Below are 26,706 nucleotides of genomic sequence, written 5' to 3'. Positions count from 1 at the left end.
GTGCGGGTTGAATGATGAGCCCGGAATCAAGAGCCAGTGAGAGTGATTCAACATCCTCGCTTTCGGCGCACGCTGTTTATTACTTGAGAAAGTGGACGCAAGCAGAAATTCAAAATTATAATATTTCGGCCTCATGCATTACCTCGTACTCACCAACTTACCTTCAGATCTATTATGAGACATCCGTCGCCAAAATTGTACAAACGTGTCTCGTTCCACTCTCCGGGAAAACACCTTGCTTCTCCTTCCAAGAAAAAGAAAGCAAAAAACGTATTTCAGGAGCAATACTAGTAAACAAAACCTAATTCCAAACCGTTGTTCATTAAATGTCAGATATCGTTATGGCAGCATTTCCGCTTCGCTCGAACGGCTTAATTATCAATGAAGCAAACGGCTGGCACCGCTCCGAAGTTTTACAGTTCCTCTCATGGATACCAGGGCAAGTTACCGCTGGACCCATACCATGAACATAGCATGAACTATGCCATATACACGACATGCTATACACGACACTATCCGCTATAGACAATAGCCTGCAACCTCTTTTGCATAAAGGAGCCATGAAGAGAAAATACAACTTCGTTTAATTTGAAAGAACTAGGATTCAGTATCTCCATCAGCTCCATTACAGCCACAAAAGATGTTTTTTTTAACAAAAAAAAGCAAGAAGTATTTAAAAACGTTCAAATTTTGCGCCACAGTGACGTTTTATGAGCAAGAATGACGTCATACATGCCAACAATAAAACATAATATTCAGTGCATTAACAGCACGTTAGCATTCAAGTGATGCGGTCAAATAGAACTAGAGGCCCCAAATCAGACATCCAGTCATGTGTCGTCGCGACAGGTCGTTTAGGCGGACGCCAATCGAACAAATAAGGTTCTGTGACGTCATAGAAAAGTTGCGGGAAATCGGCTAGGGGTTCGCGACTGCTTCACACGTTTTCTTTAATATCTCTGTTATTTGTTCGAAGATTGCGATAATATTGGTATCATTGTTATCGGAACTAAGCAGTCTTTCTATTAAACCCAATCTGTATTTTGTCTCCATGGCACCTTTAACTCTGGGCTTATCACCGAGGAAATATTTGTTGAGTTTGTTTTACAAACAAGAGAAAATCAGGAAAGGTCGCGAATTTGGCTTAGGATAAGATAGCATGTTTAGTACAACACAAACCTTTCAACGTGTGTGTGTTTGCAATTGCTGAAATCTGGTATTTTATTCTGGATGCGCCCGTGATGAGTTGTACTGTTACCACTTCGTCACCCATCACTTCAGGTTTGCCCATAAACGTAAAAAATACAAAGTAGATAGCAGTAGGGTTGACATGTTCCCGATCTAAGGACCGTAACTGGTGATGCGCGAGTTGTCGAAGTATTGCTGTACATTTCTCGGAGTGGAAAAAATCGCCGTAATGAAATAGTTTCACTACTGGCAAAATCATTTCCTTTCCTTCATTTCCTGCAGCTACTAAGAACCTCTCATTTTTTTAAACAACTATTTCTCGGGGCACGCACAATCTCAAACAATTATGGTGAGTCTGGTGTTTTGACTTGATTTCAAGGTTGGCGTAATGCTTGACTCGGTGTTGTCATGGTTGATGCCCAATGCTCAGCTAACATGAAATTATACAACCCTATAAAGTCTCAAGACTAGCTTCACCAAGTTCAAAGCATACATTTTTAAAAGCAGTATGCAAGAAGTGCTGAATTTGTCCTTTGGCATCTCACCACCTTCTCTGTAATGACTTACTAGGTTGCCAGTAGGGAATCCTAATACCTTTCAGTGGGATTTCTCATTACGGTGTGCTGTGCCGGTGCTTTATACAACAAATGAATATCTTTACACCGTGTGCTATACAGGGCTGCTGGAACTCATGTTTGGCTGGGCGGGACGGCTTTGTTTATTTCACGCATCCGTTAATGTGTCCGGGCTAGAGCGGCGGACACCGCAGCTCTAGCCCGGCGTTGAGTCGGGCGAACGAAACCGGAGAGGAGCGGTTTTCAAAGGCTGAGACAGGGGAACCTAGCCACCCTGACGTGCTAGCTGGGGGCTACACCACCGCGCGACACAAGCGCAGACACTGAAACAATTCGGCATGTGAGCTTAGTTGTGGTAAGCAGAGCGTACAAGGTAGCGTTTCTCTAGTGGTTACATGTCTGTATGTAGTCTCTACATATTGTTTTTCCACCCTGCAAACTAATTCTTAACGTATGTTTGCCGTACCAGCACTTAAATCCGTCAGGTGCGGGTTACCCTGGAAAGGCTGTTGAACAAGTTAATCAAGCCTTACGAAGGCATCGCGCAATGGAGGCGAAGCTGCGCCAAAAGTGGCCCAAAGCAACCGTCGCTAAAGTAGACGACAAAGCCGTACCGCCGATGCCGCCGTTACCGAGCCGACACTTGCGCGCGGGAAACGCTGGATAATTTCGCTGCGCCATCTAGAGTGCCCTCAGTGAGTGAAATCATCCGCCCCCCTTCCCCCGCCACCGCCTCCGCCGCGTTGGAAGTTCGTTGTCCCGCACGCCGTGGAAGAACGGTTGGCTGGTAGACCTTTTTTATTAATTTTTAAACCTTTGCTTTAAAATTTAATTTTTAAATTTTGCTTTAAAAATTCGGACCACCGAGGATCATTTCTTTTGGCCCATTTTTTTCACCCCAATCAAAAAGGTTCGATCCGTTAAGGGTGGCCACTTTTGTCAGCATTGTTTAACAAAGTAGTAATGGATATTTGAAAACATCGCATTTGTTGGGATTTTAAAGCCTCTAATAAACCTACAAAGGCAGTTGAATGCATACTGCTGTCTCCTTCTTGAAGCTTGAGAGATACGGTAGCATACTTTGCCGCGTGACTGAGAGGCCTTGTCAAGCCTTCACCAAAGTTCACCTTTAAGTGCGGAGCACTTTAGGGGCCCAGCTTTTTGTCGTAGCTAATCTGTGGTCACTGTGTCCAGCCACCGTAGTCAGGATGTGTCATGCACACAAACAGAGTTTTTGAAAAGATCACCGCTCCACCTGGTAGGGATCTAACCTCTGTCCCTCCTGCATTACGAAGCAATGTCAATCCTATTGCACCACGGAGGGACACGTTTTTTATAGTATAGAATAGAGTAGAATAGAATAGAATAGAAATTTATTGTTGTTTCAGAATGGTACATCACCAGATTATATGCAATACAGTAAGGGGTCCAAGAGCAATGAACTGTAGTGGGACCCCTTGTTATTGATAGCATCACAGAAATAGCTTAATTTGCTAAGTGTTGAAATGCTAAGTGTTGGCGCTGATCTTCGCGGTGTACCTTTGCCAAGGAGGATGGCGTAGGCCACAAATAAATACGCATTAATATGACAAAAAAATTCATTCAATAAATACCTATAACTACAGAAAAAGCCATGTAGTGTCTTTTCACAGACCTTTTCATAGGCTGTGGTGCCCTCTCTTGACTATTTTTATTATCAACGTCCGACTGATGTTCAAACTAGTCAAGAGAGGGTGCTACATCCCCTCTAGCGAATCACTGCTTGCTCTTCACAGCTTCAGCATTCAGTGGAACTGCTTTAATTATTGAGCATTGCGAAACCGGCTACATTTAAACTTGCGTCTTCTAGGTGGCTTCTATCACACCAGCAGCAAAAAGCATTGCCTGGTTTGAAGAGTTTGTGCACGTTGCGCCCGGTCTAGCAGTCTGCTGTCTAAATGGTTGTTACTCATGAAATGAGTGTGCAATATGTTAACCATTAGGCCCACTTGTGAAACATCTCTGCTTACAAGTTCGTGAATCAGCTTTGTACACGTTCGTCCTTACGATTGCAGCATGGAAACAAGTTTCGGTTTATTTTGGACATTTCCAAAATGGACCAGGCAGTGAAGTGTCTTTGCCGAGTCACCCCCTGTGAAGAGCTATACCTACCACTATATTCGTTTCGACTTTTTTTTCTGTTGCGAATGATTGGAACTTGATTCGTATCAATTGTGGACGTTCTTTTCTGCTAGTAAGGAATTTCATAGGCTAAAAGAAGGATAAATGAGGGTGGTCACCTACCTATTCAAGAAAGAAGAAAGAACGTCATCACAACTTTACCTTGGCTGCATGCGTCTGATCTGTCAGCCAGTTGTAGTAAACTGGATCGGATGCTCCACACGCAATCATCACTGAACAGCACCATGGCGTCACCATCATGGTTCACGTGAAGAACTTTGCCAGTTGTAAGCAAGCTTGAAGCTTGATTCAAAGCCGTCTGAAAAGTACCGGCAGGTTTTTATAAGCAACAAAATTTTCAGACTTTTACTGTTTGTGCTATTTTGAATAAGAAGGGAAGGCACAGGATTTAGATATTTTGAAGTTACATTTACATATGCAGCGATATGCGTCACTTTGTCTTGGCTCATTCATTAGGGCATACAATCACTGGTGTGTTATCCCGCACTTAAAATAATAATTCTTCCTTAATACTTATTCTACGCAGTTCCGAAAATACCATAATCTAACAAAATATCAATTCTATTTAGCAGTGATACTTTCCCACAGTGGCGCGTTGCACACTTATGCAACGGCAAAGAGAACGTGAAACGACCCAATTATATCTCGGAAGCGTACCAACAAAAGTCCTCATGACATCGTGACAATGAAGTTTATTGTTCAGTCAAATGTTCAGCTTTGAAGTAGAGAAAGGGAGACACAATTAAGATTTATACGACTTAACAATGGTTGTTGAACCATCCCCTGGTGGAGATTTTCCGTCAGGCTTGCGGGGAGTGTGTAATATCTGTAATGTATTCGAAGGAAGTGGTGGCAGCGCGGGTTCTTCAGAAGTGGTGGTTGATGTGGGAAGGGTCGCGTGTGAGATAAAATTGAGCCTCCAGAGTTGAGAACCGCAAAAGCATGCGTCTGGCGTGAGGGGTAGCCGGCGACATTGGTACCGAGTATCAGTGGGAAAGTGGAATTGGGTTTAAAGATGTTTAACTTGAACTTAGCGTTTCGTCTCGTCTTATGTTTTAAAGCAAAGCTTTTCAGTTCTACCAGCCAACGGTTCTTTTGTGGCGTATGGGACAGCAAACTCCCAACGCGGCGGAGGCTGCGGTGGAGAGCAGGATAGGAGGCGGAGGGTTTCACTCACGGAGAACAGTGTAGATGGCGCGGTGAATTTACCCAGCGCTCCCCTGCGGAAGTGCCTGCTCGCCGGCGGTGGCGTCAGCAGTACGGCTTTGTCGTCCGCTTTCGGGACGGTTGTTTTTGGCCTGCTTTGGTGCAGCTTCTCGTCCATTGCACGCTGCCTTCAAACTGCTTTATTAACTTGTTCTACAGCACCTTCAGGATAACCCGTACCTGACGGAATTAAGTGGTTGTACGGCAAAAGTACGTTAAGAATTGGTTTGCGGGGCGGGAAAACAAAATGTAAAAACCATATACAGACATATGACCGCTAGAGAAACGCTACCTTTTGCGCACTTCTTGCGACGAATGTGACTCGTTTTTCTAAATTGGTGAATACCAATTCGCTTCTGTTTTAAGAGGTATTCCAAAATGCTAAAGTAGCAACTGGTTCTGATGAATAGCGATTAGAAAAGTTCACTCCGCTTTCTTTCAATACTGAACCTTACTCAACTAACTAGTTTAAATGGGTATAAATGGCAATTACTAAGCTCACATTGCGAATTTTCGGTGTCCTTGTGTTGAGCGGTGGTGTAGACCAAGCTAGCACTTCAGGATGGCTGGGTTCCACTGTCTCATCCTTCGAAAGATGTTCCTGTCTATTTTCTTTCGCCAGACTCACGGCCGGGCAAAAGAGGCGGCGTTCGCCGCTCTAGGCCGGCCGTGGCCCACGCCGCTGCGTTCGGGATGCTGCCCCCACGAATTCCAGGTAACGGCTGGCAAAATCTCTGCTTTCAGCCTTTTTGGAGCCACGTGTGTGAATTCAAGTGACGTTGCATGGGCAATGGTTGTGGGTGTAGCTTAAAGCTTTGCTGTTCCAACAACCTTCACCGCGTGTCTGGGGCCAATTTTTCTTGTGGTTTTCTTCTCTTGTCCCCGTGTCAGTTTCCGCTTCCCGCCAATGCAATGTTTCACTTGTTAGAGTCATCCCGCTTGGCTAAAGTCTGGATGCATAATGTTATGAACTTTGTATACAATATTGTAAGACTAGATTGCGCAGGGATTGTGTTGGAGAGCTTGTGAAGCAGGTGGGGTCGGGTAAGCAAGGGTATGTGGGACGGGCTGGCCGGTGGTGGAAAGGAGGATTCGGGTGAGTTGGCTGTTGCATTCAGCTTTCAATGTTCTTTGAGGATGTTACGACTTCCAATTAGAAGACAACGCGAAGTAACGGTTTGAAGTCATAGGCCAAGTCCTAATTTGTAAGCTTTTTCTGTATGTCGGCTTTCTCTCGTTTTTGTGTTTTGGGGTTGGAATAAGTGATACGACTGTTTAAAAGGGCTTTGATTAGTCGCATTCAATCATCGTGTAGTACGCCTTGGTGTTGGTTTGAGGTTTTTCTGATAAGATGGATGCGTTTAGTGACATTTATTGTAGCTGTTGATGGATTACGGTCCCAGAGTCATCTTTAGAGCATTTCATTCCGATCATACGAACCGCAAGCACTTTTGGAATTGTTGTAGGATAGACTTGCTTCCGGGTCGGGTGTGGGATCTGGAGGTGGCCTAGGGGTTTGGGAGCGGGAAATGAGGAGCGCTGACTTCCTGGGGGCACGGGAAGATCATTTAAGTTATAGATGAGCGAGGATGATGTCGATGGCTTGTTGTAATGCATCATTTGTTTCAGAAGGTCGGGTGGGGTCCTATAGGTAAATTGTCAGCACGTAAGTAATGGTGGGGATCACAAATGGTTTGAAAAAGAGGTGGAAGCTTGAGGAGAGCGATATTGAAATGGATGGGTGAGATAAGTTAGCGTTGTGACGCTCCTTTGGGAGGTGTGTGAAGCGTGCCGTTGCTTAGTGGCCTGATGCCAACAGGGACAGCGTGTTCGTTGAGAAACTTAGGTACATAGTGGTATGTGGAGGCATCGCAATGGGTTTCTCGAAGTGCTGATAGTATGGCAATATGAGGGACGTTTTCTAACGCCCCTTTAACCATTTCGTCCCTGGTGGTGTCAGTTGACGCCATTACCTAAAAGTTCTTCTGGCGCATAGAGGTCGAAACCAAAATGGCTAGTTTACTGGGGAATTCTTCTTCAATGATGCTTTTTGCGATAATTAGCACTGTTGTTTAATTGTAGTGGAGCGGGACGCTACAAGGAAGAAGCAGCTCCGGTGCAGACGAAATTACGAGATAGATGCTGAAAAAAATGATGGCCTGAGTTTTATTCTTATAATCTTGTAAATATCGAAATACGTGCACCACGAAGCTCATTTTTGTTTGTAGGTTTATGTAAACATAATATTTAGGAAATATGCAAACGTAATGTCTCCGCTCAACATAAAAGTTTTGGTAACCAAATGTCCTAATTAATTGCCTAAGTTATAAATCTGTTAGTATTTACACTTCCAGCTCTAGTTCTTTTTTGTGAGTTTATGGGACACATAAATTTTAGAAAATACACAGAAAACATTGCTTTGCCTGAAATAAAGAAATCGGGCTGAAAGGAATAATATTCAGAGCTAAGATGGCGCCGGGATCACTTTTAGTGAGGAGATCAATGACTTGTTCTTTGATGCCTAAGAGAATATCTTCCGCTGACAAGTGTGAGTGGACGCGAAAGTGGTGTGGTTGAATAGTTAGCCGTCAGTGGCGTACCGAGAAATATTTTTCCGGGGGTAGTATACGCCTGCATCAAAAAACAACAAATTGATCCTGCACAACCCAAAACTTTGAAATTTTCCGGACTTCAAAAACAGGCAAGAATAAAACAGCACAAGGGCAAGACACCAGTATTAACAAACAAGGACGGGCGCTGTCACAACCAAATTTTATTGAAAGAAACCGCGAAATGTACGTGGGAATTACAAGAGTCTATACTAAAAGCAAATAACGCAAAGAAACAGAAATGTCCGAAAAAATTGCTGATCAGTGGTGTCCCCCATCACACTCAAGCCGCCTGTGTTTCTTATCTCCTTTGCATGTAGTGTGATTGATGGCATGCCAGCACAACAAGACCCCATTTTGTAGATCGTGAACAACTCCGAAACTTCCCGTGTGGTTGGTAATCACTGTTCACTTATCTACAGGACCAGGAAAGCTGGTTCGGGCAGAAAAATCCACTCTGACGCTAGCCGTTCTTCTAGTTTTCAGTAGCTTGGGGAGGACAGCATACCGTGTAAACATTGAACTACGTCAGTTTTTTCCTTTTTTTTTGTAGAGGTTCTTCTCAGGCCTACGTTCGCGGATTATCTATAGAAAGACACCTGGAAGCCTTTGATGAAAATTCTCGGGATGCCTAACTCCTTGAAACGAAACGTGATTGTTGGGCTTCGAAGTTATCATCGCCAAAATGGTAGCAAATCCTCTGGAGAGTATTCTGCAAGGCACCTTGAGTGATTCCGCGATTAACCACCTCAGCTTAAGCCCAGGAAAACACCCGTAGGCTTTTCTGGGAACGGCGGGAATACTGCCAGCAAACGTGTTTCTCGTGGACGTGCAAATTTAAATCCAGAACACGAATCCCAGTGTTGAACGCAAGTTCCCTTGTTATGACCAAGTAATGCAAGCCACGAAAACCAGCGTTCCCTGTTCAATCTTCCTAATTCTGTGCGTGCTGCCCCTTTGGTTAGTTTTTAGTAGAAGGTCCTGTTTTTTCCTCCTTATTTTTTAATGTGTTGATGTGGTTTTCAGTGCGCCAGCCAAGCTGTTACAAATATGAGATTTGACAAAAAAGAATAAAACGAAAATCCATAACCTTGTGCAGAGAACCACGCAATTCCATACACAGATAGCAGCGTGGGGGCCGTGTATAAAATTTCCCTGTAGGGCAGACTAGGAAGACTGGAAGGTGTTTCAATGAGAGGGTGAGGGAGCACGACTGGATAGTAGCAAACAATTTCAGTGACCATATTTAAAAGCTCTTCGAAAACATGCAGGTGAATGTCCCTACTAGATGCACAACGTTTTTGATGAAGCCAAGAGGTTAGCTTCAGCACGAAAGTCTTGAAGTTATTATTATCAGGCAGGCGGAGGATAACTGCGTTAGTACTCCGTTGATATAGCTATCAGCGAAGAATTGGCCTGTTTAGAAATGTGATGTACGTTGACGTCACAATGTGCTTAGTTTGTGCGAATATAAGCACCGTCATTCTTCAATAAAATCTAGTTGTAAGTTTGGCGCTGTCTTTGCTATACGTGTTCGTTCTTTGTGCCTTGTTTTTGCACCGTAGTAATTATCAAGCATAATGCACAAACCCACCCACACCAAGGTTTCGTTACTTTAGAATTTTATTTCCTGTTCTTTACACGACATGATGGTGGGACAAAAAAAGCTGCTGTGGAGAGCTTGACTAACTCTTGCCCCGTACGTATGTATAACCAACAGATGGCCAGTGACAATATTGCTGCGAACCACGTTTTGGTTTTGTTTGTGCGAAGTTCGCTCCAATAAACTTGTTTTCCTTGAAGACAACTGCTTTGTCTTTGTGTTCGTGACAATATATACCCTGCAGAATTCGCATAAAATCTATACAATGCACTCTCAATAACACCGCATTTTTCCACAGTATGCTATGGAAAGAACAGCAAAATGTACTGTTAAAGCAAATTTCAATAGGTGAAACACAAATAGGAGGGCGCAAGTTTATACATTCTCTAAGGAAAGCCTTCGCAATCCTTACCGAGAAAAAAAATAACTTCGGGTTAAAAAGAACACCAGTAAATAAAAAAAACAATATTCATTGAAAGAAAATAAGCTAAAATCCTTTCAATTATTCACTTATTTTTTATTTATTTACCCTTAAGGACCTTACAGGCGTTAGGTAGGGGTGGGGGAAAAAATACTAAAAAAAATGCAATACTCATAAACATACAAATAAAATCACATTCAAGTCGAAATGCATACTTGCACGATCAGGCTACACAAAAAGTTGGCAATAGTTACGCAATTCCAACGGGCCTATGTAGAGGTTCTAAAATCAGAAGAACATTGAAAGTGATTTTTATATTGAGGAATAATTGTAACTCCTTGATGAATGAGTCGTGGTGAATGAAGGCGACGATGTTACCTGGCGGTGATTCCACTGGAAATACCAAGTAACCGTGGAGAAGAGAAAATTAGGTTAGCACGCGCGGATAATGGCTTGAATTTAAACGAATAATCTCTACGAGAAAAGACGCAAATAGCGGGTTTTATGTACGAGACAGTTAAAGAATACTGGCTGCCGTGAAGCCTATAAAAACCGATAAAAGATTATGAAGCCGGGGTTCAACTTTATTTTTTCACATTTTTTTCCTGTTCACATGAACAAAGCAGAAAAAAATTATTGTGCAGCAACAAAAAGCTACAGCACAGTAGCTTGACGGGGTTCATGCCCATTTCTTGGCACCGAGGAAATGAATCAAGCAAAGATTAAAAAGAGCATAAAAATACACGTGGGCCACGTGTTGCATTGTCAAATAGATTCATAAAAACACAAGAAACAAATTCGTGTTAAAATTGTAGAGGAGCACACGTATGATAGAATAATCTTACGTAGTTCACATTTAAAATGTTCCGAGAAGTTGATACTGGGAACGAGAAATAAAATTTTGTCACTAAATATACACGTATTAACAACAAAGCATGAAAAAAATTCTTTCACCAACATAGATGGGGTAGTTTAAGTCCTGAACATTGAACAGGAGATCCTACATAAACATGGAATTTGTAAAAAAGGAAAAAAAGAAAAAGGCACAATTACTTATTCAGGATAAGATATCTTTTAACTCTTTTTTTGTGTAGTGCACAAGTCTATTTCCTGGCGTTGAAGGTGTCCTAAGGAAGTGGGCATGCAGTGCTCTAGTCATTCGAAAACATGGTTTGCGCGATAGAAAGGTAATAACCATGGGTGTCTCTTCCTAACATTATATTGCCATTCGTGAGGCGTCCTCAGATTACATATATTTAAGGAGACTTCATTTTTATATTTTAAACTGTGCTTATATTTCATAATTAGATTAAACTTAAAACTGTGTTGCAGGGTGAGCACGTTTAGCGTTTGGAACAACTCGGCCGTGTGTGCGTCATAAGAAGCGTTTGCAATGTGGCGGATGACCTTCTTTTGCAATAATACGAGCTTGTTAATGTTGCCTTGTGACGTGTTTCCCCATAGCAGGTTGCAGTATTTGATGTGAGGCGCAAACACAGAGCTATAGAGTAACAATTTAGCCTTCGCTGGAAGTACCTGCCGAAATTTATATAGGACACCACATGCCTTTGACAATCTTTTAGCCACATGATCGACTTGTGTATTCCAGTTCATGTGTTGATGGAAAATCACTCCCAGTGTCTTCACCTCCTGCACAACTTGTGTTTTCTGATCCCAACTATAAACTCAGGTTACGATTTACTATGTTTTTGAACAGGTGTAAACAAAACAGCTTTTTTTTTGGCGGCATTTATTTCCAAGCAGTTTATTTCAGTCCATTTTAATATTTTTAGTAATTCAATACCAGCTGCGCAAGTGGGATTGTGAACATTTGTGGACTGAAAGAGGAGGGCAGTGTCATCTGCAAACATAATGCACTCCCCCTTTTTATTCAGCCTGGTTATATCATTTACGTAGATATTACAGAGAAGTGGTCCCAGTATGCTACCCTGCGGAACTCCGGATGTTATTTCTAATAAGAAGGAGCGATTTTCATCAATTTTTATTTTTGAGCGATGTTTGTTATTGATGTGATAAATTTTGAAATTTTTTCATTGAGTTTGGGCTTGATGTTTGTGAGTAGCACTTGAGAAGGAATCGGCAAGCTTTATTTTGGAGTGCTTCAAGTTTATTTGCGAAATACGACGGGCTGGGCTCCAAAATATTGCTGTATATTCTAACTTTGGTCGAAATAGTGATCACTCTACAGCTAGAATATTTGCGGGCGTGTTAGCTTTGTGCAGAGTACGCCTAATGAATCGGAATGGTTTAGATGTTTTGCTGCTGATTGTATCGGTATGATGCTTCTATGTTAGATCAGACGTGTCAAGCGGACACCAAGTATTTCACCACGGTTATTTCTTCTATAGCTTACTATTTAAAAACAGTCACGGGGCTCTGGTATGATGCGTTTAGTAAATATCATGGCATAAGTGTCGCGCACATTTATTTGCATCTGCAAATTCATATACCTACCTTTTCCTCAGATTATTAAGGTCTGCTTGCAAGGATAAGAAATCTTGGGGTTTTGTAATTCATCTATAAATAACGGGATCATCCACAAATAATCGTGTAGTAGAGCTGATCTTACTGTTAAAGTCACTGATAAATATTAAAAAGGTATGACTCAAGAGAGACCTGGGGGTTTGGGGAAGTTACTTCAGCTAAATGGGAGGCACTGTCACGGATGGTTACGGACCGGTGTTGATGGGTTAAGAAGTTGTTCTACCACCTGTCATGCGTAGTGTTGATATTATGAACACTAAGCTTTTCAATCAGGCGGATGTGGGGAACCGAGTCAAAATTCTTGGCTAGCTTAACAGGAACGAACTTTCAAAGAACCATGTTGACTTGAAAAAAACAAGCTGTGTTGTGTTAGGAGGTAGAACTTTATGGCAGATGACATCATGTGTTTTAGAAGTGTGCAATTTATGTTGGTCAAGGAAGGATATCGGTCTGTAATTAAGAGCCAGAGGTGGGTCGCCCGACATGAATATAGGGATGACGCAGGCTATTCTCCAGGCTTCCTGTACCTATGTATTGCTGAAATAGAGCAGCTACCACCAGAGATATGGCACTTGAGTTATTTTTAGTAGTTTGGTGCATGTTTCATTAGTGTCTGATGGAGAATTGGTTGGGAGTGTATCAATGGCTGGAGCGGTACCATGATGAGTGATAAGCAGGACACCATTACTGAAACAGTGGACTGCTTGTTAAGATTGGTTGGTAATGGGCTTTCTTTATTCGTAAGAACAAAACAAAAGACAAAATTGAATTCCTGTGCAGCTTTTGAAATGCAGCAACTTCGTCATGAACATATGCAGGAACCCCTCGCAGAGGTGGCAACAATTCAAGGCAGTACTGCGCAGAGGCTGTAAGACGGCAGAACGACAGAGACTCTTGATTGCAGGGGACTTCAACGCCGCCGACATGGCTTTGGGATACCACGAGAGCTCGATTAGGGAAAGCAGTCTAGCCCAAGACACGCAAAAGATGGACCTCATTGTCCTCACGGAACCAGCCCACCTGATGAGACTGGGCAATTAGGTGTCCCGCCACACCAAGCCCGACTTCATTTTCATCATGAATTTCCGGTCCCGCCCGGCCAGCTGGCACACCACGAGAACGGATATGGGATGCGACCACATGGTCTTAGAAATCAAGATCCCCTTTCCGGGTGCAAGTCGTGCCCTAAAGTCCAAGTTCCGGTGGATCGACTGGAGTGACTTCAGGAAGATCAGAGAGGCACAGTTGCTCAAAAATCCCGAACATCGAAGACCCGTGCCTCAACCTGACGGGCAGTGTCGAGTCGGCGGTAGGGAGATTGATACCGAGCTAGAAATGGAGACGATGGACAGCCGACTGGCCTATGCGATCGAGGCCAAGAATTCGTTACTCGCGAATCGGAAGAAACAACACCTCAACCGCAGACTGCACAAGATGATCGCGGAGCTCAATCGGGCTATCGAGGAGTTCTGTAGAGAGCTACGCAAACAACAGTGGCATGAACTCTGCAACGAGAGCCACAGGCACAAGCACAACGGAAGGGCGTGGAGCGTTCTCATACACCTCATCAAGCGATACGCAACTACGGCATCGACCACCGACGCCCGCATCCTGGACCAGGCCGACCTAATAAGCAAGAAGCGGCTCGTCGGGTTTCCAGCACATGAGCGCAAGGTGTCCGAGCAAACGAAAAATCGCAACGAGGCGGCGCACGCCGCGACGCGCACTGTATATCCGCCCCGCCGGCAGCAAGGCGGACTCTGGAAGAGTCTGCTGCAGCATTCAGGACATATTGGTCACCTAAAACGAGATCACAAAGGCGTAACGACTGGATCGAAGAAAGCTACCTCCAACCAGAGGCAAGCTGAACAGAGCCCAAGCCGTAACATTTAGACAACTACAGACGGAGACCTTCCCTACACCACTAATACTGCACAAGATATATCCCGAGACGTGCACATACAGCAAGTGCAATGTATGCAGCAGGGAGCCGGCGACTCTCCTGCACGTGCTATGGGACTCCAAGGAGCATTCCGAAGGAGCTAAAACAGGACATCCACCAGTCCGACGGGAAGCGGCACTGTCGTCGTATGAACAAGACAAAGAGCTCTGGGCCGTCCAGCAAGCACGAGAGGCAGCGGCTCGACAGAATCGAGACGCTCCCCGAAGGGAACACGCACGGTCTACGGGGGTGAGGCGTGCCAAAGCTCATGAGGCGTCCGTTTCGCAGGATCTATAAACCTTTTCCCTACATTTCCTCGTCAGACCGAAAAATTCTTTCGCCTTCAAGGATAAAAGGCGATCTCTATTCGCGGCCTTTTTTAAGCATTTAGTTGCTGACATGTTCTACTGCTTCACAATAAAACTGGACGTCTATTGCATTTCACTTTCATTAGTTCGATCTTTCAATATGTTGAACTGATATATCGTGCCCTTGCGGTTCGAAATAAAAAGCCTTTATCCTATGCAATTGATACATGCAATAGGGAGATAAGGGCTCGGTATGCGTTCCTAAGGGACGCCATGGTTTATTTGAAATTGGCAGGTATTTATTAAACTATGTATATCGGTTACGGGATGCAACATAATTTCACGGGTACGATATTGGTATGTATTCTCTACTAGCAGGGCTTGGTTAATCAAATCAAATGCGTTTGAGAAGTCGATGCTGATTCTTAGTCCAACGGTTATAAATTTAATATTTTGACAGCATAATATTTTACTGTTCTAATAAGGCAATTTCGGTCTAACGACCTTTCCGCTACACGTTGTAGGCTTATGTTATTAAATTGTGTTTCTCTGTAAAAGTTAAAAATAACGTGTGAATTAGTCTTTTGAGAGCTTGTGAAAAAAATTATCAATTTAAAATAAGCCGGCAATGTGCCCATTTTCGCCTCCTTCCTTGTGTATGACAGTGATTTCAGCTGTGTCTAACTCTACTTGGAAGCTTCTATTAGCAGTGCAGAGAATAAATACCTTTTCTAGCCATGGTACTCCGTCATCAAAACTAGTTCTCCAATGAGCAGCAGGAACACCAACTTCGATCTGAAAATCAAAAACATCGCAGCAGTGACCATTTCACAGTGCGAAAGGGTCGCAAACACTTCATACTCCGACAAAAATTTTTTTAAATAAGGTATGAGGGCATGTTTGTTCCAGCTATTTTCGATAGCCCGCTCTAAGAGACGGTGGGTGGAAATATGCAAGCACCTCATAAATGCATTAGATAATGCAGTGGTAGAACTCTATGGCCATCAATTCTGAGCTCTGTAATTCGACTAGTAGTCTTTTCCCTTCCAATATGGGACAGATGTGTTCTGACCCAACTGTGTTAGTCATTTCGGCTCCAATGACGCAATTGCTGTTACACAATTCTGTGAAAGTGTTACAAAAAATGTTCTGGCGAGGTGGATTGCCTTATTGAGACGATGACAAAATACTTTGAATTCTTTTAGTAAATTGGGGTCCCACGATGAAAGGAATATCTGGGACGTAGTATTTTTGGTTTAATTTTAATTAGGCCTTCGGTGACCCTTGGGTCAATCTTCGTGAATGGCTTAGTAACGAGAAAAGACGCTGTTAGATAATATCCGCCACTACAGTAGAATCGCCTGACTGGTGCCGGTTTTCTGTTTTGGAATGTACTTACCTATGCAAAATTAAATACGACAAAAAATTACAGAGGTTCAGTATATTCATTGGTGAGGATCACATTCATCTTACGTTATTAGCCTAGAGGACTAAGCTTCAGTAACCCGTCTTTTCGCAGATGATAAACACCTCTAGCGTAGCACTTAATTCCATAGCTCTTTTTTAATGCAGGTGCAACAGGCCTAATTGGGTAATTGCTAAAACACTGCGTTCTAACTGGGGTAGAATGAAAAATGACATACAAGGAACAGTGGGTGCTGCGGAAGGCCTAGTAGTCACAAACAACATGCGTTTACGCTTTGATTTGCCTTTTGCGCAAAAATAGTTCCTCTTTATCCCGTCTTACATTCTTAACGTTTTAAGCGTCATCCGCTTTGGTCAACGCGAAGAGTGCCCCTATCGAGCCCACTAGTCCCTCGAGGTCGGCGTCGATGCCGACATACGATGACAGGCCGTGAGATAGATAAAAAACTCCAGTTGCTACACAGTTGTAGCGTGTCATCATCATCGCCAAGGTTTGCCGCGCCTGCTTATGGCATACCTCCTCCGGCCTTCCAAGCTTCAGGAAGCGACGAAGCGCCGATGACAATGATGACGAATTGCCAACAGACTTATCACGCTGGCCCGGACACAGAGCTCTATAGACCGCACCAGCTTAAAATGGTTTTGTAACCCGACGAAACAGCATCCTACCGATAAGCCTCAGAAGTGAATTATGATGACGTGAACTAACAAATTGGGGTATTCCAAAGAACCACCACTGGCGAGCAACGTCGTTTACAGCTCATTCCATCCCCGAAGGCGAGGTTCGACTCTAAGGAGGTCCAAGAAGACGAAAAGGGGGAAAGGGACGCGCGGCACCATGCAATGAGCCCGTTCACCCAAATTTGAATGATATAATCTACCCTAACTCCATCTACCAGTTCTTCACACACTTCTTAGCCACCGTCACGGACGATATATCCCAATATGAACAATATATTACACAACATGAATAAACACGCCACCCATCTCGCGCAGAATTACCGCCTCAACTGCTTATACAACAAAAATCATTTTTGTTGTTATATATGCGGTTGAACTGAAGTCCGTACCTGAAAAACTCATCACTACATCATAGAAATCATCCCCGCAAATACAAACGAAACAATTTTAGACTTAGTATACTACGAACGAGGAGATTTTCCAAAGGTTCAAAAATTGGCAAAGTAGATCAAGTTATTCTAACGATTCATACCGCGAACAATACCAAAATGGTGAAAAAAAACGTCAAAAATATTGTTGATCCTTCTTTCATACGAATCGGTAAAACACGAAACTGAAATGTCCCTTTACAGGAGCATTTGAATGTTTATTGTGCACCAATATGAACTTGCACATCGCTATTTATATTTAGTCTCTATGGCACCGTTAGACGCATCAACATTAGACACTGGATTATACTCACCGGAGGAGTGCGTAAATTCGATTGAACTCCCAAGCGCTCGCAAACTATGCGAACGAAATATAACAGGTTGTCAGCGAATCGTTTGGTGAAGTTACGGTCCGCTACAGCGAAAGGATCATTTGCTGGTCGGCAGCAGTCTTGTGGGTGTGCTTGGTGAGCGATGTCCTGCTGGCGAACGACGACCTGCTGGCGGGTCGCTTCGGAAAAGGTGCGACCACGTTAGATCTGCCCCGTGGCGTGTACGCCAGACGCTGGTGTTGCGACGAGCACAGCTTGTAGAACGCGGCGGGTGCGTTCCAGAAGCTGAGCGGCGTTCTACACATGCGACAGACGGATAAACACAGCAGCTTCCGCTGCTATACAATGAACTATCCAGGCGCCAACTATTGGCGCTCATTAGTGTCATGATGTCTTAATTCGGTTCACCTCTCCTACACGGCAGAACAATAACAACAAAAGTATGGAAGCACATCAGGCGCGTTCGTACAACAATCCTGGCATGACTTCTTGGATCAGTTCGCAGAGCATATCACACCTCCAGTTGCGCCCAGACTGATCATGGGCTCAAATCCTAGCTCCGCCGCGCCAATACAACTTCATCTGCTGATGTCATTTCCGTGACAGATAAGACGTCGCTGAGCTTGTGTACCCCGGCATAAAACAGCTTCGAGTTAAAAAGGCCTACACCTGCTTGTGTTATTAAATTCCAGCGATGCGGTTTCCTACAATGGTGCGGTGTGAGGCAATGTCATTAGCTTTTCCAGAAAACCTACTTTCCTAGAAAATAGAGCCGATATTGCAGCCGTCTTACCTGGTACCTTGGTTCCGCAAAAGGAAACATCGCAATGCTTCCTGGGTGATGTTTTAACCATAATAAGAAGTCTTTCGCTTCGCCGGAGACGTACACAATGTCTCCGGGTGCGTACGTTGAAGGCTGAAACACATTAAACAATTATCATAAATTGCGACCTCACTCTGACCTCGAATGGGAAAATGAACAAAACGGGCGCACAGACGCATGACATACACCGAATTCACGCATGTAGTGCTTGCGCTTGGGCCCCTCTTGATTTAACCCAATTCCCCAGTGTATCTTAACCCAGTTCCTGCTCAAATTAATAGAGGCTGTAAACCTCCAGGCACTCCACCTACCTCGATCGATAATGTCTTTAAGCGGCCGCGTTTCCTCCTAGATTGAGCTTGTTGACTTCGCAGCTATCAATTGTTACACAATATTTGAGCGTACATTTAGTGCCGGTGGTCGAACTCCGTTCTTCGTTTTTGTCACCTGCATTATGTGGGCCCCAAGTCACCGAGGTACAGCTTTGCATTAAGTGGTCCGTGCCGTGGTTCGACAAGAAGCACACAGCGGCCAGCTGTGGCCCTATGCGAACCAGACATACCACTACACGCCTTAACTATTACAACGTAGAATTACATACTCTTTTCAATGTTGATAAGTATGAACACTAACACTGGACTAAGCTTAGTTGCGGCTATGAGCATATCAGACTATTGCGCAGGCTTTGTTTTACTTTGGTCGGGTAGCTGAATCGAGTCACATACTGAGAGCCAGACAGACAGACCCCAAAATTTCTACTTTTAAGTAGCCCCAGAAAGTCTATCATCTTTAGAATATATTACAACAAAAGTATGTTCTGAAAGAGGTCTTTCGTACTTCGCTCTGCCGCCTCTACGGCTCTACGGCCGTTCTCTTTCTTGCTAATTATATAGCGTATTTGATCGAACTTTGCGCTAAAAGTATAGTGTCAGTATGAGTCTAACGAGCCAATCTTTCAAATGTACCCAACATGCGTTTTTTCAGCATGGCCCCTTTAAGACACGCCAGCAAACGCCTCTTCGTCGATGTCGACGACGGCTTCGGAAACTGACAAAACGACGGTAGTAAGTGCTCGCAGTGCGGAACTTTTAAATAGCCATATCGTTCGTTTGGCAAAATATTTCGGCTGGTTTCGTTTGAATAGCCGCGCTTAGCTGGGCTAAGCAGCAGCCACTTTTTCAAGAATGCACGGAAGGAGTGTACAGGCGCAAAACGTGCGCTGTTCATCCACACTCATACGCACACAAAGAAAAAAACATCCGGTGTAATGTCACAGTTGGACAGTGCACACACTGCCTGAGATGACCCTGGGAAATATGGCGAACAAATGCAATTAGTACTGCTAGCGTTGGTGACTTGAACATTAACAACTGAACAACTGTGTAAATAAGTACGTGCCATTCATATAAAATATTAGATGCGACGCTGAGGGCATCTCTTCTCGGCGGCCCTGTCCTTCCTGCGTGCGTCCGTTGTTGTCCGCACCGCTTCGCCCCTCCTCCTCTCGCCGTGATAGCGCGCCCTCTCCCCCAACATCTGGGTCGCGCGCAGTGTGGCGCGCTCTCTCACTCGGCCGGTGGGCGGCGCTGCGCACGGCGCAAGCGCGCTGTGCGCATGTGCAGCGCCCTCTCTCTACGCCGTCTCCTCTCCTTCGTGCGCGCTGCGCATATGAGTGCCGCGCTCCGGCCGGTATCTCAGTCGACGGTCGTCCGCGCTACGTTGCTCTCTCTCTGTCTCTCTCTCTCTCTCTCTCTCTCTCGCATTACCCGACGATTGCTCACGCAATTCGAGTAATCGACCCAACGGAAACACACAATGGAACCCCCTTCAGCGTCGCATCACACCAGGGTTCCCGCGTGGAGTGGGCGTAATTTTTTTCGGAGTGTTTAGGTTTGCGAGGAAGGTGTTTTTCTATAATTTATGACGAATTGTATGTACACTGGAAAAGTAATCATGCCCTTTTCAGTGCCGTTTAATCAATAAGTGGTACATCCAAAAGCCATCTAAAAAACATTTACAACAATTTATATGCTGGGTAAAAGAGATGGTAATCGGTAGTGCATTTAATGTTCCCTAAAGAACTTGAACACGGTGGTCTTTTATTTAAAAAGAAAAGAACACTGCGGTAAACGTTTAGAGGTGCACCGTCATAGTTTGCAGCCTAAAACTTGATGTAACTACAATAGGTGGATTGTCTCTCTAATAACAATGTTGCGAGTGCTTGATGGAAGACAAAAAATAAAACAAAAACATAAGCTGAGCAGTTTCCATGAAAATTACTAAACGCAGCAGACGCGAATATTATTTCTACTGTTTCCGGGAATTTTGGCCACTTTTTAAAACATGCGTACAGTTTTAAAGCTTGGTCTACGGCCTCGATGGGTCCGGTGGAATGGCAAAACTTTCGACAGACTAGCCAACCCAGGCGCAAATGTTTCATCTGCCCGGATGTCATTGATCAATCGGTGTCACGTTTCTCCACAAGCGTGCGCAAGCAGTGAAAAGGGTGCTTTCCTTTCTTGTGTGCAATTCGGGCTTTTAAAAAAGCACCGTGCCTAAAATGCGATGCCGTCACATATCAGAAACTAGAAAAGTCTGTTCAAGTTGGGCTATAAATTTTCAATATTTATTTTTAGTAATTCAGGATGGTGAATTGGTGTATCTGCAGATGCTGGGCAAAGAAAACAAACAGGCCACACAACGCGTGCCTATCACGACGTTAAGGGGTGAATGCCTAAACAACTTCGACTGATGCAGACAGGGTTCAACTGTCTGTGTCTCTAGTGTTATGTTAGCAAAAGCGTTCCCGCAACGAGCTCCGCTGCCTCCTCCATGTAGTGGTGGCCTGCCGACCGAGCGGTGGGCAGAAGAGCTTCCTTGGGGTTGAGGACAAACAGCAGCGAGCCAAACATAACTGGTTCCCTTCAGGGACAGAAATGAACAGCGACGATACAAGAACAGGACCCTTGCGGGCATACAGCATGACTCAGGCAGAGCAACGCTCCTTTTAGAAGCCCGAACGGTTCTCAGACGGGTTGCTAAAAGGGAGTAAATTGTACACAGACGGGTCAACGTTGTGCAGCTTTCCAGCGAGTTGCGCACATTCAGAACAAAGTACAAACACGCAAGAACACGCTCCCCGGGTCTTGTGATAGCCGGTGCACGTTGTATGACAGAGGGAGAAAGAAACGTTCTCAACGGGCGGCATTTCCTTGCAGAGAAGGGCCCAAACAAACCACCGCATGAAGCAGCTTGCTGCGAATTTTGCAGCTGCTGCGTAGGCGTGAATCATCGCCAGTGGCGTTCCACACGACAGACAGGCTGAGGCTTGTCGCAACCTGTTTCCATAGGTTGGGCTTTCGCGCCGTGCCATAAAATCCCACTACACCTAACTTGTATCATGTGTGCACAGGGTAACGACGCGTCGATTGGAAATGGTCAGCGCAACGAGCTAGCAGGCGATTGTCTATCCAGCTTCCTCTCCCGTCCAAACCAGGACAAAATAGTTTGAACTGGTTCAGAAATTGTTGTACTCACCATGCTGCTAAAGACCAAGTGGCTTCCGGTGGGTCCAGCATGGAGTTTTGCAAGGCAAGAAACCCCGCTTCCGTCCTAGATTTACGACGCCCAGTGAAAATTGATGTTATATCCGTCCCTGGAAAATATTGCGAGCAATGAAGAATGCATGACGGCAATAGGAACTGGAGGTTACGGGGCTTCCACCGCGTTCTTCTGTTCTTCGGATAAGCCCGATTTTAGGAGACTCACAGAGGCCGCCCCACAAAGTGTTCTGCTTTATAGGTTCAATCTAAGCAAGCAAAAAGGTTTGTTTGGCCACGACGTTGCCACAGTTTTACGAAATTCGTGTAAATGCTATGAAGCCAAAATAAAGAAACTTGCTTTGAAAGAATCTTCGTAAAAATGATTGGTTATTTTTGTAACATTCCAACCGTAGAAAAGCGTTCATTGAAACACGGAAGTGGCGCTTGATTGGCTATATATCAGACGCCGATCGTTTGGTTTATTTTGCTCGCCCAACTTACAGGACGGGAACGATAATCTGAACTGCACCGCCACCAAAATCCCGTTGCCATGGCTCTTGATCGACAACAGTCACTTTTTCATCCTACAGACCTAGCTTGTCTGATGTCTCTGTTCTCGGCTTAGTACCCTTGACCTCGTTAACAAGCGTAGGCGCTGATCCTTCCGCTTCAATTTTTAAAACCTTTAACTGATCTTTTCAGCGACGAGTTTACTCCCGACAAACACTGTTTTCCGACTGACCCAAACAAAAGAGTTCTCGCCTAATGCTATTTGAACAAGCCCACTGCTACTTGAACAAGCCCACTGTAGGGCAGACGCCTCCCTCTGAATGAATGGCCTCTTGGAACTACCGCAAAACACTGAACCATTATATTCCTGGGTGGCATCACATTGTTCTAGCCGTGATTATTAGTCGGGAAGCATCTCATGCTCGGAGCTGTGTCCCTCCCTCCTTTGTTGTTGTCCGCCGTCCGTACTCTACTGCGCATGCGCGTCTCTTCAGCCCCGATAGCGTTTGGGCTGACGTCAGCGCAGTCCACTGCAAAAAGAAATCGGCGGCGCCCGGTTTCAATCCCACGACTCTCTGTCCGCAACGGGAGGTTCATGGCGCCCTTCCCACTGCGCTACAAACCAAGATGGGAGCATGTGCTGCGAACGCGCCTTATGTCCTTCCCTCATTCAAACTACGTGAAGAAGCTACTGATACAACGAAGGCACGCGAAGCTGAACGTCATCGGAAACGACGAACTGAAAACTTTAGAGGAGGATGTTGAATTTCCTGCGGGGCAGCTGCGGTAGAAAGCGTCACGCGCCTTGCAGCTCAACCAGAGAAGAGGACGAAGAGGGCGGGCAGCGGGGTAGGAACGTGAACACGCAATAAAGAAATACAAGAACCAGAAGGTGTTCGATCAGGTAACGCGGGTGTCGGTTTCTTCACTGTATCTACATTTCTCTACATTTCTTTGTCTCTACATGGGGGTACACACTACGTTCCCATTCATGCTCCGATAAATGAAATAACATAACGGCAACACAATGGAACCTACACGGAACCCCCATGATGCTTCGCATCCTCCTCATGGTTGCCCACGGGAAGATGGTGTAATTTTTAATCAGATCGCTCACCTCAATGCGTCTGGGCTGCCGCCCGGCCCCAATTCCCCCTTTCACCCCCCTCTCGCCTCGAACGCGAATTTCTCCTGGGCTGACTTTCGCGACGCCCCCATTTCTGCTCCTTCTGTTTTAATTGCGACATAATCTGTTTGTCCTAACCGCGTGCCTTTACTGTCACGGGAGGCAGGTCTAACGTCCTCTCCTTGTCCATACAAGCAATTATTATGCACGATACACCGTTTTGATTCCGACACTGGTCGCTTCTTTTCAAATTCTCTTACCTTAGCATCCACCCTTTCGTGCACTTTGCGGCTCTGTTTATCAAATAATTGGAACACCTACTATTTCTTCAAACCTCGGCTTTGGACCAACGTCAACAAGCTTCCGAAATGTATTCTCCGAGCTGGCAAAATACGTGACTTCGCCTAATAGAAGTATCCGACTTAAGGGTACATCTGTACTGGCAGGCTTGCCAATTGTTTTCGTCACGGTGATGGTGCCTCTATCAGTCAGTGAGATTAAAGCCGGAGAGCCATAGGGTGGCTTGCACAGAGGCACTTTTCTTATAGAGACACCGAGAACCCTAAATCAAACCACCCAAGCAATAAACAGCACAAAACTTATCCAAACTAAACCCCATAATTAAACACACAAAAGCCCTGAACAATCAAACCAAAGGTCAAAGCAATAAACTTTCTAAACCGTAAAATCGAAAACCACTTATTACAAAATAATCACCTATTCCTATCTACCATCTCTACACAGTTTTATGCAAGACAACTCTAATTATATGTTACAAATTTTCGTCTCTAGCGAACTGGCCTATCTCGGTGATGGGCACTGACATGGCGCATAGGTTTCAGGGCCGCGACGCGGTGGTAGCCATAGCCCTCTCGTTGTGATGTCAGCGTCGATGAGCGTAGTCCTTGTGTGAACGGCGTTGGCAACGCGCGTCCGGAAGTGGTTCTTCGGTGGCTACCCTCATGGTAGCCCCTGCCGCAGGGGGTACCCAGGAGGGTGCCGAACATAGACTTGCGGGGCCGTCAGAGCGAAGGTCGACGGGTCGTAGAAGCTGACCACAGGTGCCCCACCGTCATCGCTGGGGTCACCAACGCGCAGGTTGGTGGTGCGACCAGGACGCAACAGCCGATCTCAGGTCAGCCCGCTCCTGCCCAGCTTGGTAGACATAGTCGGTGGCTTGGCAGCGTCCTCCTGGCTGGTTCCTCAAAGTTCGCCTGCTCCTTCTGACTCTTGGTTCTTTCCTTTTTACCCCAGATATCTTCTTAACTCTGCCGCGGAGCTCTCCGATTCGCTCTCATCCTTTTCACTTCCATATTTTGTCAGAATGCCATTATGCTTCTGCGCGGCGTTCTCGGATTGGCTTCTCATTTACTACAATATTTGTTCACGATGCTGTAGGGCTATCTGGCGGCGCTCGTGGATTGATTCATTTTTTCCGCGCAGTTCAAATTTCTGGACTTTTCCTGTATCTCCTCACATGGGGTTGCCATTGACATGACAAACACCACGTGATTCGTATGGATGACAAGTACCGACGTGATTATAGTTGCACTAGACGCTGCCAACATTGACGGCGCTATTTCTCAGTCCGTTGCTGTTTCTTTACGTTGAGACTAGTTATTTCATTTCGACAATGGCGAATTTTTGCTTTTTATATCTAGTACATGGCACCCTCGTAACTGCACATAAACAGCACTGCAAAGGGTAACCGAGACTGATATGATAGAGAAAGAGGCAGAAAAAAAGGAATATCCTAGCGAACAGACCACTGCGTCTTCGCGTCCTGCTCGCCCCCAGTAGGTGATTTACCTGGTTGGGTTCTGTCTAAGTGCTAGTTTCTGCATAGAGATATGCAACGTTAAATTTACCAAAGACCACCTTTAAGCACATGATGCTGGTTATTTTTGTCATGTCTTCTCTAATGAACAACAGTGCTACTGAAGAAACAAGAAGTGGCAGCCTCTGGAGGCACGAGTCATCACTTTGGCATCCAGTCTTTGGAACTGTTTTAATCTCTTTTTATATTACCTGGGCGTCGCACGAACGTGGTGCAGTTCGCAATACAGTGGGCGCTCCAAGATATAACGGATTTCTCCAGATATTTCATTGTAAATATGTTGCTCACCGAAGAGGGTTTTCAAACAAAGCTCCATTATTTTTCTCCGCGTTCATTTCACCGCAAGTGAGAGCAGCATTACAGTCGTTTACGGAAGCACTGGAACGCTTGGGGAAGCTAAGTGCGACTGCTCAGTGTACACTTTGTTTGGGCACCATTCAGCAGTACCTGTGTAGTTCATGAGGGCTAAACGTCTCAAATCATGCCACTTCATTCCCTGGCAACTGCTCCGACTAGCCATGTGCGATACAGGAATGCGAACATACAGCTGCAGTCCCTCGTACCGCGGTGAGCCTTAAACAACGCCGTGAGGCGACAAATAGAAAAATCGCTACTGCTCCATACTGCTTCGCCACCTTCAACTCTTTCGCATTCATGTGACCTTCCTTAATTTTTAAATTTCCACACTATTGCTGATTTCGTTTTCCTCTTTTCATATGCTATAGACTAACAGGTTGCGAGGTGACGACATAGTTTTGACGACGACAAGGAGGACAACTTGCCGGCTGCATGCAGCCCGTCGTGCACCGGTAGTGGCGGTTGTCCCCTGCTCGTTGCTTGCTACAACCTGGCGCCTGATCCTGAACTTGTGCCGAGCTGACCGTTGTCGACAAGGACAACGATGCGACTTCGTCGTCCAATTTCCAGCACGCGGGACACCGTCATTGTCACGCTGTCTCACATCGCCTCGCATCGTCACTAGATCCCACACCGGCCAGCGGCCTCCGCCCTATCACGGCGAACCTTTGGTGGGGACTTCGCTTTGTATTTTATTTAGAACTATTATTTCTCACTGCTATGTGAATTTGGAGGAGCATTGAGTTTTCATTGTCTTTCGGGTGTTTTTCATTCTCGATTCTTTTCTATTTAGGGGTGCTCCGTGTTCTTTCAAGAAGACATTAATGTTGCGTCTCCAAGCACCCTCGTCTGGTTATTGGCACTGCTGCAAGTCCCAGTCGCTACTGAATAGCACATACCCTGTGCTTCCTCCTCACACGAGCGTATTGTGATACATTTCTACTGCAAATATTGCTGAAGATGCAATGCTGCTGACAGCGTTTCTACGGTCTAAGGACCTCCGTCTCGCCGTCTCTGGCTTTAGTGCCACATTCTCCTTGCTGAAACGAGAGTTAAATGTTTTTAAATTAAAATTATAATTTATTACTGAAAAATTCGTGTCACATC

The 26,706-nt window shown here is 45.0% G+C and overlaps 1 protein-coding gene across 1 annotated transcript in view; it reads right to left on the bottom strand.

Moving 5' to 3' along the window:
- The window catches only part of LOC144147060 (uncharacterized), a 107,974-nt gene extending 86,198 nt beyond the window's left edge, over nt 1-21,776 (bottom strand). Inside the window, exons 1-5 of the mRNA XM_077679094.1 lie at nt 21,765-21,776; nt 18,198-18,320; nt 15,265-15,333; nt 4,086-4,242; nt 162-244 (exon numbers count right to left, since the gene is read on the bottom strand). Coding sequence (XP_077535220.1) covers nt 162-244; nt 4,086-4,242; nt 15,265-15,333; nt 18,198-18,320; nt 21,765-21,767 — 435 coding nt within the window. The 5' untranslated portion in view covers nt 21,768-21,776. The remainder of the gene's footprint in view (nt 1-161; nt 245-4,085; nt 4,243-15,264; nt 15,334-18,197; nt 18,321-21,764) is intronic.
- Nucleotides 21,777-26,706: the final 4,930 nt, after the last annotated feature.

Source organism: Haemaphysalis longicornis, unplaced genomic scaffold (genome assembly GCF_048455015.1).
Source record: "Haemaphysalis longicornis isolate Haplotype H1 unplaced genomic scaffold, Haemaphysalis longicornis Haplotype H1 scaffold_7, whole genome shotgun sequence".
NCBI classification, from domain to species: domain Eukaryota; kingdom Metazoa; phylum Arthropoda; class Arachnida; order Ixodida; family Ixodidae; genus Haemaphysalis; species Haemaphysalis longicornis.
The sequence above is the reverse complement of the archived record's forward strand: the minus strand, read 5'-3'. Positions and strand labels throughout refer to the sequence as shown.